The sequence below is a fragment of the Orbicella faveolata genome, unplaced genomic scaffold (genome assembly GCF_042242905.1).
Source record: "Orbicella faveolata isolate gen_17 unplaced genomic scaffold, um_ofav_v1 contig_13, whole genome shotgun sequence".
Taxonomy (NCBI): Eukaryota; Metazoa; Cnidaria; class Anthozoa; order Scleractinia; family Merulinidae; genus Orbicella; species Orbicella faveolata.
The window spans coordinates 30,176,652-30,187,500 of NW_028301540.1; the positions used below are offsets into that span (position 1 = coordinate 30,176,652).

At 41.5% G+C, this 10,849-nt stretch overlaps 2 protein-coding genes across 2 annotated transcripts in view; one reads left to right on the forward strand and one right to left on the reverse strand.

Annotated features, from left to right (window-relative positions):
• The first annotated feature begins 53 nt into the window (after positions 1-53).
• On the forward strand, positions 54-3,949 carry LOC110054400 (DBH-like monooxygenase protein 2 homolog). Its single transcript, XM_020760788.2, has 3 exons — positions 54-730; positions 1,402-1,548; positions 3,334-3,949. The coding sequence occupies exons 1-3, from the start codon at positions 464-466 to the stop codon at positions 3,619-3,621; spliced, it is 702 nt and encodes a 233-aa protein (XP_020616447.2). The 5' UTR covers positions 54-463; the 3' UTR covers positions 3,622-3,949.
• A 716-nt stretch (positions 3,950-4,665) lies between these two features.
• LOC110054399 (uncharacterized) overlaps positions 4,666-10,849 on the reverse strand; it is a 6,844-nt gene continuing 660 nt past the window's right edge. The window contains exons 2-3 of the mRNA XM_020760786.2: positions 9,202-10,105; positions 4,666-8,265 (exon numbers count right to left, since the gene is read on the reverse strand). Coding sequence (XP_020616445.2) covers positions 6,071-8,265; positions 9,202-10,066 — 3,060 coding nt within the window. The 5' untranslated portion in view covers positions 10,067-10,105 and the 3' untranslated portion in view covers positions 4,666-6,070. The remainder of the gene's footprint in view (positions 8,266-9,201; positions 10,106-10,849) is intronic.

The window sequence follows — 10,849 nt, forward strand, 5'->3', positions numbered from 1 at the left end:
AACTATCTTTGGAAATTTCGAAATTTTTATAAAGTCCCAATCGTGCCGTAATATTTTTCTTTAATGTTTCACAGTTTCGCTTTTCCTTGTTGTTTAATCAATTTTGAATGGAGTTTATTTAAAATTGGTAAGGTTTATTTGATAAGGAAATCTCCCGAGAGGTTCTCGATTCCATCGCGCTAATGCAAAAGCTGCCACTGAATCTGGCGAATAACACGCAAAGAAGCTTTCACGAAAGGGAGCATGTGCAGTACAGGGTCTTGATGAACCAGAAGAGTCCAATACAACAATATCCTAACCACCGTAGTTATTGTTGAAATATTGATCCACTGATAGTTCATATCGTGGTAAACAGTTACTTAAAATCCTAACTACTTGAATTAAAAGAATCAATCGCCTGCGACGTTTAAGATAAAGTACAGCACGAGGTTCCATAGACTAAATCGGCGACTTCTTTGTCACGATGTCATACAAGCGTGCACTGCTGGCAGTATTTGTGGCTTGTTTTTGTGACAGAATGGAAGGATTCAGACATACAAGCTTATCGTTGGATAATGGAAATGTTAATGTGTCGTGGATGTACAACACAGCCCGTGAAGAGTTGTATTTTGAAGTCAATGTGAAGGCTGAAGGCTGGGTCGGGTTTGGTTTCGCGTCCACACCGGAGAATATGAGTAACTACGATGTCGTGATTGGTGGACAGACGGTAGCTGGAACGCCATATTTTAACGTAAGTTATCTCATGTCAACTTCGTTTGCCAAAAATGAAATTCGTTAGTGTTGATGTGCACTGTTCACAGGAGCTACACAGTCTTATTATTGTTTGCCAGAAGTTATCTAGTTTTCTTATTTACAAGGTTAATAAATGCTTGGATGAGGATAATTTTGATGCCCCCTTTTGATGGAATCCGAGCGACTTGTTTCCCAAAGTCAGATTAAGGCACATATGACAACCATACAAACTGAATTCGTTTTTGAGATATAGGAAACATGTGCCGTGTTCCCATCGAGTTATAGAAACCTGAGTGGATGTCTAAAAAAAACGAAAACAGGGGCCGACAGGCAAGAGTCTGCAGAGCTTTTTCGAGTTCCAAACTTCCACGAGCGTTTCTATAACTCGATAGAAACATGGAGAGTGTGTTTTCTATTTCTTTTAGCAAATTCCGCGACGAAATAACGAAAACAGCTTGTTTACTTTGATCCTCAAAATGTATATTCCCTTTGCTCGCGCCGTCATTAAGTCAACAGCTCGTGCCAGTTCTGTGTTTTTGAGTTATAGGAACACGACTGTAAACCAATCAGCGCGAGTATTTTCTTTGGGCTATTTACTAAATGACTATGTAAAATAGAGGTTCCTTTCATAAGTGACTAATAAATCAAACCCCGTTTCATTTTTAATAGGATTTCTTTACTACTGGGCTTGGCACGCCAGAGTTGGACGTAAAACAGAGCTACACAGTGGACGGTGTTACAAAGCATGATGGGATAACATCACTTCGTTTTCACCGTTTGAGGGATACAAATGATCCACAAGACATTCAGTTTAACGTGAGTCGTTTAAGCTTTCTTAGTTATAATATGAAAATTTTAATTTTTGTGACCTAAAATGGCCAGTGGAAGTGTCTATCTGAAAGTTGAAAAGCGAAAAAAAATATCAGTCGTACATTTATAGCAACTTAACGTGACGGTTTACATGTCATACAGAATCTAAAATAATGCAGAAATGCCCGGTTGTCACCTTTGCCGATTACGAGACGTTAGCACTTTAAAGTTCTTTTGCAACTAAAAAAATGTTCGGCAATAGCATTTCCTGGTTCCAAAAATTCTACAGACAAAAGTTTTGCATTCAGTTGACATCATACTTTAAGCGAAAAAAACTATAAAATGTTTAAGCAAACAACCCCTAACGATGATCCTGCTAGTATACGTTGGATCAATAGTGATCTAATCGGCTTTACATAGAAAATGAAGAATATAAAAGCAGAAACCGACACAACGTAGGATGATTTTTTAAGGTACTAGCTCTGCAACGAAAGCGATGTATTTAATTATTTCTCGGCATTGGTTGTCAGAAGCACAATGTTGCAAAGAAAACAGCGTGAATTAAATTGAAAAAATACTAAAACAAAACACTAGGCTGTATTTCAACAGCGTCAGACTCTAATTTGCAGTTCACAGTCGGGCGGACCTCATTTCTATTTAACGCCTTTACCGTATATTTTTAGTGCCTCAAGGTCCCGGGGTGGTGAGTACTCCCAGAACAATTGGGTGGAGGTGTGCGACTCTCTTCCCAAAACCCTTACCCTCAGTTTAAGACCAAAATCTACGATTTTTCCTACTCTATTTATGACCAAAACAAAAATTCGATACACTGTTTAAAGTTTCCATACGGCCTACAGGGTTTTTTTGGTTTTGGTATCTCTATAACATCTAAAATGTATTCAAACCAAGAAAATGAATTCCGATACTTTTTTTGCCCTGAAATCAAGCTTTAAATGTCCCGCATCGGCCACGCCCAATGAAGTTGACCGCGTAATGAAAGATTGGTGACGAATGACGTCACTTTAGAAACATCTCAAAGTTTCATGTTTTTAATTTGCTTGCTTGACGACCGCATTGCTTCACCAACTTCGGTTTGTTTGTTTTTTGTCCACGAAAACTCCTAACCACTACTGAAACAACAGTGACCTGAACTAGCAGGATTTGGCAATTCCTGACTTGACGTCACCACCCATTCAGAAACCCAGACTCTTTCTTTGCACTGACTCACGGTCAACCTCATTGGGCGTGGCTGAAGCGGGAACTTAAAAGCTAGATTTTAGGGCGTTAAAATGTCGGAATCCAATGCTTTTTTTAGAATACCTTTCTACACATTATAGAGATACTAAAACTGCAAAAACCCTGTTGGCCGTATAGACACTTTAAGACCCTGTTTCTGACCAGCGATATAATGGGTTTCCCAGCTCAGACCGATGTTAAAGGCATTGTGAAGGGCTTTTATTTGTTGACGGTCTTATTGATAATGATGAAAAAGCAGTTCGTCAAAGAAACATACCCAATTCAAGACTAGAGTGCTAAACCATACCCTATTTATGACCAAAATGGCCAAAATCGATACCCTATTTATGACCAAAACGCCTGAAAAACCATATCCTCTGGGGCCGCACTTACTTATATGGCCCATAAAGGGAGTACCCCCTCCGCCCTCCCGGGCCCACAGTGTTCAGTTTACTGACGACCGCTCCCCTTCCTTTGCATAGGAGAAGTGCAGAAATACAGTTTACAAAGATTTTGGCTAGTGCAAATAAAAATACGTTGGTTTTTCTTCTGCAGGTGACTACTCGAGTGTTTCTTGTGTGGGCTTATCATCTGGTTGATGATGCGAATGATCCAAGAGACTTTAGCATGCATTCTCGAAGGGGTCACACAAGTAAATCTTATCGTCTCGTCTACGAAAATAATCCCACAGACAGCATGTCAGATCAACACAGCCGGACTATCATGACGTCATCACCTAAGCCAAGCACACCTGCAAAAAGAGGACAAAAATCCCTTGGTGTGCACTTGGGCTTCAGCTTTCTGGTGATCTCATCAACAGCAGTTTTAAGCGTCTTGGTGTAACGATGATGTAGATTTCGTGAGGTCTGTTGTACAAACTTAGCAAACCTTGTGGAGCGCCGAGTATAGTTTTTGTCATGGCAAAAATAATATTTCGCTTGCCTTATAATTATCACTCAGGTGTGTAGATATCACGTAAACATACTTATTTTTTAAGGTGTTGGTCGACAGAAAAACAGGTTGCCAGTCAACAACACAATAACATGTCAATGACGTCAACAGAGAAGAGGCGCGAACTCGTAGAAGAGCTGACTGAGTAACCGGACATTGTGATAGATGTGGACCAGTTTTTAAAGATCATGAAATAAACGATATAATTTTTACTTTTTGATCCTTGGTTTCTGTTTTTGTTGTTTGTCAATTTGTGATCGATCGTCGCTAGAGTGGTGTTCGTTTGAGTGTTGTAAAACGAAAACCTCAGCCGTGAATCACTCTGGCCAATCACAAACGACACAGGCAATCCGATGAACCAATCAAAACTGGAAGCAAATTAATACATGTAGCTGACGTCAAGCGCGGGAAAACGTTTGCAGCGAGGCATGATTGGTTATGTTTTAACTTCTCAATGATTGAGAAAGTGGTGTGACTTTTTTTTAACCAATCATTAAGCGGCGTAGTAATGCAAAATCGATGGAAACTTGAGTTACATTCGACACTCAAATGAAAACTACTCTAAGTCGTTCGCACGATGATTATCGGTCTACAGGCGACTCACAAGCTTACTGTACCAGTTTTGAAGTTGAAGAAGTAAATCAAAATATACAACAAATTAAATCAAATGGGCCAACTTCAATGTATTAAAATTCTTTCTTGGCTCCGAAGTCTAGAGAAATAAAGCAAAAGACGTTAATTCCTCAGCCACGCTTCCCTCAACGTCGATGTAATTTCGTTTGTTTTATTCCCCTAGGTCTCGAAGTCAAGTAAGAATTTTACTTGATATCGAATTGGTCTATTGGCGATTTTGTACATCGATGTGATGGTCGATATTATCATTGCTAGTCGCTCTCCATAACTATCAAAAATATACTTGTAATATCGAAGGCTGAGTAATTTAAATCGACAAGATTATATTTCATTTCTAGAAAGCGTAGAGTTTAAACTACTCCTAAATATACAAAGCACCTTCAGTAAGTGTACTAAATCGGTAATACTAACGTAGTGTAAGCCATCAAAAACTAGATTTAGTGAACACCACGTTTGAAGACTTGAGTTTGGGTATAATGGCAGAACATTCGACTGCAGATCAAAGAGGTCACCGGTTCGAACCCGGTACCATTTTCCGTAAGAACCGAACCAGCTACACTCTGATTTGGCAAGATAAAGTGGCTCTTTTTTCCTTAACACAGAAAACGCTGATTCTAGAACTCGTTCTGTACGTAATCCAAAATGGCAAGTGAAGTTGTTTATCTGGCATTTGTTTGTTGATTATATGTGCTAGGGCAGGATCCCACCATTTGTACCTATTTTTACTAGTGCAGGTAGAATTCCGTTCTCCTTCGTCTTGCGGGCCGGAAACTGGGTTCGTTTCCCGGCCGGAGCAAGGTCTTATCGTTTTCATTTTTACGTTTTCTTCTAAAAGGGATTAGCCCTTTCACAGTTGTGGCTGATTTCCCACGGTTCCTAAATCCTATCTTTCAAGTTAAACAAGCGTTATTCATTCTGGGTCGAAGGATTGCTTTGTCAAGGGAGTGAATCTCGCAGTTGGCCTGAAGCGCGCAATTTGAACCTCAGCGCGTGTGTCAACACCACACTCTGATTGCCTGGCTTTGAGCATGCGCGTGTAAGTTATCCTAGCCTCTCTCTCGTCTGCCTGGTCTTAATCCCTATATAGAGAGGGAAGGGGGGAGTTCAGGGGCTGGACTAATTAATCAGTGCAAACCCTTGTAAGTCACTTATAATCCAGAATGTCCAACCACTCCGTGCGATCAGAAGAAAAATCCCCCAGTTCATTCTTTTTAATTCCGAGTGAATAGTAGCCGTCGAGTGAGTTGAACTGCTCTTCTCGAAACAGTTTGAGTTTAATGTCGAGTCCACGCTGTTGGGACTTAAAAGCTGCATCTATGTCTCCAACTTCATGTTGTGTAACCCCAAGGGAATAATAGCTGTCAGCTGTGCTTGAATGCTCTTCTCCAAATAGTTCCAATCTAATGTCCAGTGCACGCTGTTTAGACTGGAGTGCCAAACTGAACTCGTGTAACTTATGTTGTACAGCCCCTAAAAACGCTGTACTGTAGCCTGTGCGAGGGTGTTCGTCTCCAAACAGCTTCCGTGCGATGTCGAGTGCACGTTGGGTTGAGTGGAGAGATGAGGGAAAGTCTCCTTTGGCATATTGTGTTGCACCAATTGAAAGATGGCAATCAGCTGTGCTCGAGTGATCCTCTCCGTACTGTTCTATTCTGATTTCAAGGGCGCGTTGTTCATACTGAAGAGCTGAGTCAAAATCTTCCTTATCTCAGTGGGCGAAACCAATGTCCAGGTAACTCTTCGCTAGTGCATCTTTGTGCATCTCACAACTTATGGCAGACTTTTGCTTGTCATTCTTTTCGCTGCTTTTCTGTTTGCACTGCTCAAGTGCTGCTACGTGGTAACGGATCCGCTCTCTGGCAATCACTATCCGCGCGTCTTCAGATTTGCAAAAAATCCTGAGCATGATAACAACGATGCGATGGAGACTGAACAAACCAAGTGATGCGCGATTGTCGAGTACTGATTCAATGTCATTTAGCATTTTGAGGACAACGTTTCCTAAAGATTTGTTGATGTCCACATGAGCAAAATGCTTTGTCACTTCCCCGACGAGAAAAATAACTTGCAGTTCTAGGGGCTGATTAAGCAAGGCAACAGCATGTGGCGACGTCTTTCTTTCATCTGTTGTCATTCTCCGCATACTTTGCATCGCTGGAAGAACTAGTAGGTGCGCATGGGCTTCTCGAAGAGTCCTGCATTCCTGAAGAGCCTTGCTGTAGGAATTAGCTGGACTGATAGAGTATGTATTGAATTGATAATAAGCAGCGAGGACCTGGAAAACAAGAATTCTAAGGATTGCCCCTTCTGTGGTGTTGTCCATTGAAGAAAAAGCTTCCTGCAAACACTGGACTCCATTCTGTGTCTGTCCAATAACGAGCTGATAAAAGCCAAGGTAACATAGGCGTTTACCTTTCTCATCAGCAGTGACAGAGGAAGAGTTCGCTTGAATTTCCTCGGCTTCAGAGAGAAGCTCCATTGTCTTTCCTCTTCTTCCCCAAGTGATCTCACTAAACGCCCTGGAAACAAGTAATCGTCTGTATAGCACGTCGTTCCCAAGGTCACGAGCTGCCTTCAAAGCTGAATCATAAATCTTGTTGAAATTAGCTGCCTCGCTCAATAGCCAAAACAAAGAGTCCAGAAACAGCTCTGCTTTTACCAAGACTTGGAAAACACGATCTGCTGTACTAGAATTGGAGCAGCTTTCAGTTAAACTCCGAATGATGTTTTGCTTTTCTTCATAAAATTCTTCATACGCCGACATTGAATGTCCTGCAAGAAATCTGCAATTAAGCTTCTCGAATAGCGAGATATAATAGTCGTAGAAGCGAGCTTTGGAATTGAGGAACGTTTGCTCCATTTCACGTTCTCCCTTTTCTCTCGTAAATGATTGAATAAGTGTGTGCATTGAGAATGACTCAGGCCTGGAACTTGAATCAAGAAGAGATTTTCTCCGAAGGCTTTGCAACAACCCCTTGGCCTCAATCCATTTTTTATTCAGAACGTCGACAACACCTTTCAGATCGAAATTCTCAGGAAAAATACACAGGGAGACCAGGAACTCTTTTTCTTGTTCAGAGAGTCTTTGAAAAGAAGATTCAAAGAGGGATTTCAATCTCAGGCTGTTTGGATAATCTTGGTTATCCAGCAGCTCAATTATATTGCCTTTAGCTGTTATGAAGTCCCTTAAACATTGACTGACAGAAAGCGCATCATCCCCAGATATTAAGGAACACGATAACTTTAAGGCTAATGGAACATGCCCGCATAGTTGTGCTATTCTTAGGCAATCGTGGGTACTTGCGTTAGGAAGCAACTCGCGGACTAGTTCTTGGGAAGAATTGATCTCCAGCGGACCGATTCTCACTGATTGGTGGCCTTCTAAGCGCACATTCATGTATTCGAAGGATTCCCTTGTTGTGACCAGGAATTTCACACTTTTGTTTCGTCTGAGGATTTCTTCAAGAAGATGGATGACTTGCTCCTTTACTTCTGGTGCACCTACTCTTTCCAATAACTCATCGGCATTGTCAAGAATTAGGAGCGAAGGACCTGAAATTTCTGCAAAACGACTACAAAGCTCATCATCGAGCGACAGACGCTGAGATGGTTGATTATTTGTGACGGAATGTTTTAGAAAGCTAAGAAGCTTTGATGTGAGATCGACTTTTGACTGCAGCCCTCGTAATGAGACAAAATAGATGGGCCATCCTTTTTGAGTTAGAAGTCGATTTCCAACAGAGATTGCAGCTGAGGTCTTCCCGAATCCGGGTGAGCCCCAGATGGAAACGATTCGGGTGCATCCGTAAGTTATGTGGTCAATGATCTCATCGCATTCCTTCTGGCGGCCAACAAAGTGTGGAACGTTAGCAGGGAGGTATGATGTTGTTATTCCTTCAGCACCTATAAAAGATCAATAAAAATTGGAATTTCATCGTTTAGTGTGTGAAACATTGTTAGGAAACATGGGATTTTAAAAAATTAACCTCGAACCGGAAGCAAATTCGTATTTCGACCATGAAACTCAGTTTACCGGCACATCCCAAAAATAGAGAAAACAAACAAACTTTTGTCCAAAAAACCTGCATGTCAAAATTGGGTTTGATATGATGACTAATAGCTCACGCATCAAAATTTCTGCGTGGAATGAAAATAACCAGCTACTGAACGTTTCAGCATCATAGAGGAAAAACTCCTTTAATGGGATGTTATTTACCCCCCAGCGCCGCCTCCCTCCTCCCCCTTCCGCCCCTGATATGCCCCAAGTGCTGTGAACAAGAGCATCTGTACAAGACGTGTGGGCAGTGCACGTGCAGGACCAAAAATGCAAAGAAAATTAAAAGCCATAGAGTAGATGCTTCTTCGATGCGAGGTTGTAAACAAATAATAAACTCTGGGTCGGGCCAAGTGGTCTTTACCGCTGGAGCTCACTACGGCTTCTGTAGCATGAAGCGACTAGGAGTACTAGGAGTATTTCTACTCCCTCCTGGATGAGATGCTAGTCCCACGACCTGGATGGACAGAGGCAATGTGGGTGTCAAGTGTGTTCTACTAGAACACGACGCAATGTCCCCAGCCAGGGCTCGAGCCCAGAGTGCTAGATCCGGAGTCCAGCGCACTAATCATGAGACCACTGCACCTCCTACGACACTATGTTGTCTTCGCTTATAGACAGTGATTTAATTACCCCTATAAATTTGGACCGTTTAGAGGTTTACTGATTCAAATGCATTATCCCTGACTGGACGTTTTACTAACCCTTCGAAACCCTAAAGCTAAGAGTAAATCTAAACCCCATTCTTGACTTCTTAGTTGGGGGCCACTACTTCTTTTATTCACCTAATGTTGTTCTCCCAGTAGCGTCTTGATCTACTTTGGGTTTTTCTTCACTTTTCTCTTTGCTTTGCTCCACTGTGTTTCTGAGCTCCTCTTTCAACTTGTCATTCAGGCTCTGGAACTCTTCCTTTCTTTCAGCTTCTGTTCTTTTAAGACCATCCTGTAGTTCCTGGATTGATTGAGCGATATCTGCTAGTCTGTCTTCTATTTCCTCCCTTAAAAACCGGTTTTCTGCCTGTGACGCCTTTCTGATATCTTCTTCTAATGCACGAACTTTTTCGGTAGGAAAGTCAGCTTCAGTCATGTCCCCAATGGTATCAACGGTGTCTGTCTTGACTCCAAGAGCTTTAAATGCATCTTTAGCGTGTTGTACCCACTGGTCAAATGTCATTATATCAATCTCGGCACTTGGTTTGTGACAAATTGAATTCCTTAACAAACGAAGTTGATCAATTGAAAGTGAAAAAGTTTCGGCATCGTTTCCACCTGGACTTTTTACTGATGCGTGGAAATTGCCACGCGGTAATTTGCGGGACTTCACATACAAATAGCTTAGGTTCCTGAGGTGCCCTTTGCTGTCCGGTAAAGCGAAGGTTCGGGCATAGATAGTTGCCTGAAACAGAGTGCTGCAATCCCATTCATCAAATGAGAGGTGTATTGGAACTCTGGTTTTACCACCCTCTGTAACCAGAAACAAATTTCTCGCCGCAATGGAGTCATCCCAGCGTTGGTAACCAGGGAGATGTCCAAATTTGTTGTCCCACATGGATCTGAATGTCTGACGTAAGGCCTTGGGAAATTCATTGATCACAAGGTAGGCAAACCTGAAATAGTTCAGCTGCTCGTCTCGAAACGGCTGCAGAGCCATTCCCCCTTATAAGTACTGGATGCAATTCGTGTGAAATACCTGCAAAAAATGATACATTGTGAGGTAGTAAGAGGTATTTTCATGACTGTATTTTAATCAGACTGCAGAGGTGAGCTGGGTTGAAGATGAGGCAGTTCGATATCAAATGCAAGTCGACTGAAACTAAGTTCATAATATAATGTAATTTTAATTTTAATAGAAACACGAGTGAAAGTTTGAAGAACGAGAAAGATTGTTTCCACAGCTTTTTCGCGTCCTCCCAAACTAGTTTCATGAGTGTTTCTGTAACGCCACAGAAACAAATATAAATAACAAATAAATAAGTACCATAGAGTATAAATTGAAATGCGAAGTTGAATGAAGGATATGACAGAAATATAATTCATTACTAATTACGTTCGTCTTTCGCTTGAATAAGCATACGTTCTTTGTCCATCCTATTGTCTTAAAAATGTGCTTGAAAAGATGTCGCTTTTTTTCTCTCCATCAGTGTTACAAGCGCCCAGTACGGACTGACGGTTTAGTCAGACAAGAAACTAGGTTATAAATATAAGGGGAAACGTGTGCAAGGATTGACTAACTAGGTGACGTCACACGTGCACCCCAAAACTGTTTGGAGGGATGATTCAGCATTAAATCAGTCGTGCCACTATTTTGCAACTTTGCAGTTGGTGTAGCGCGGCGACCAGAAGATTCAATATCTAAAACTTGCAGTACTCGCAGCTAGTTACTAATACTGTGAGAAAATTAAAATTTTCTTCGCTAAGCTTAAACAAACAGTGG

Coding starts and splice junctions, on each gene's coding strand:
- LOC110054400 (XM_020760788.2), top strand. CDS start 464: ATGTCATACAAGCGTGCACTGCTGGCAGTATTTGTGGCTTGTTTTTGT. Junction 731..1,401: donor CTGGAACGCCATATTTTAAC/GTAAGTTATCTC, acceptor CATTTTTAATAG/GATTTCTTTACTACTGGGCT. Junction 1,549..3,333: donor CACAAGACATTCAGTTTAAC/GTGAGTCGTTTA, acceptor TTTCTTCTGCAG/GTGACTACTCGAGTGTTTCT.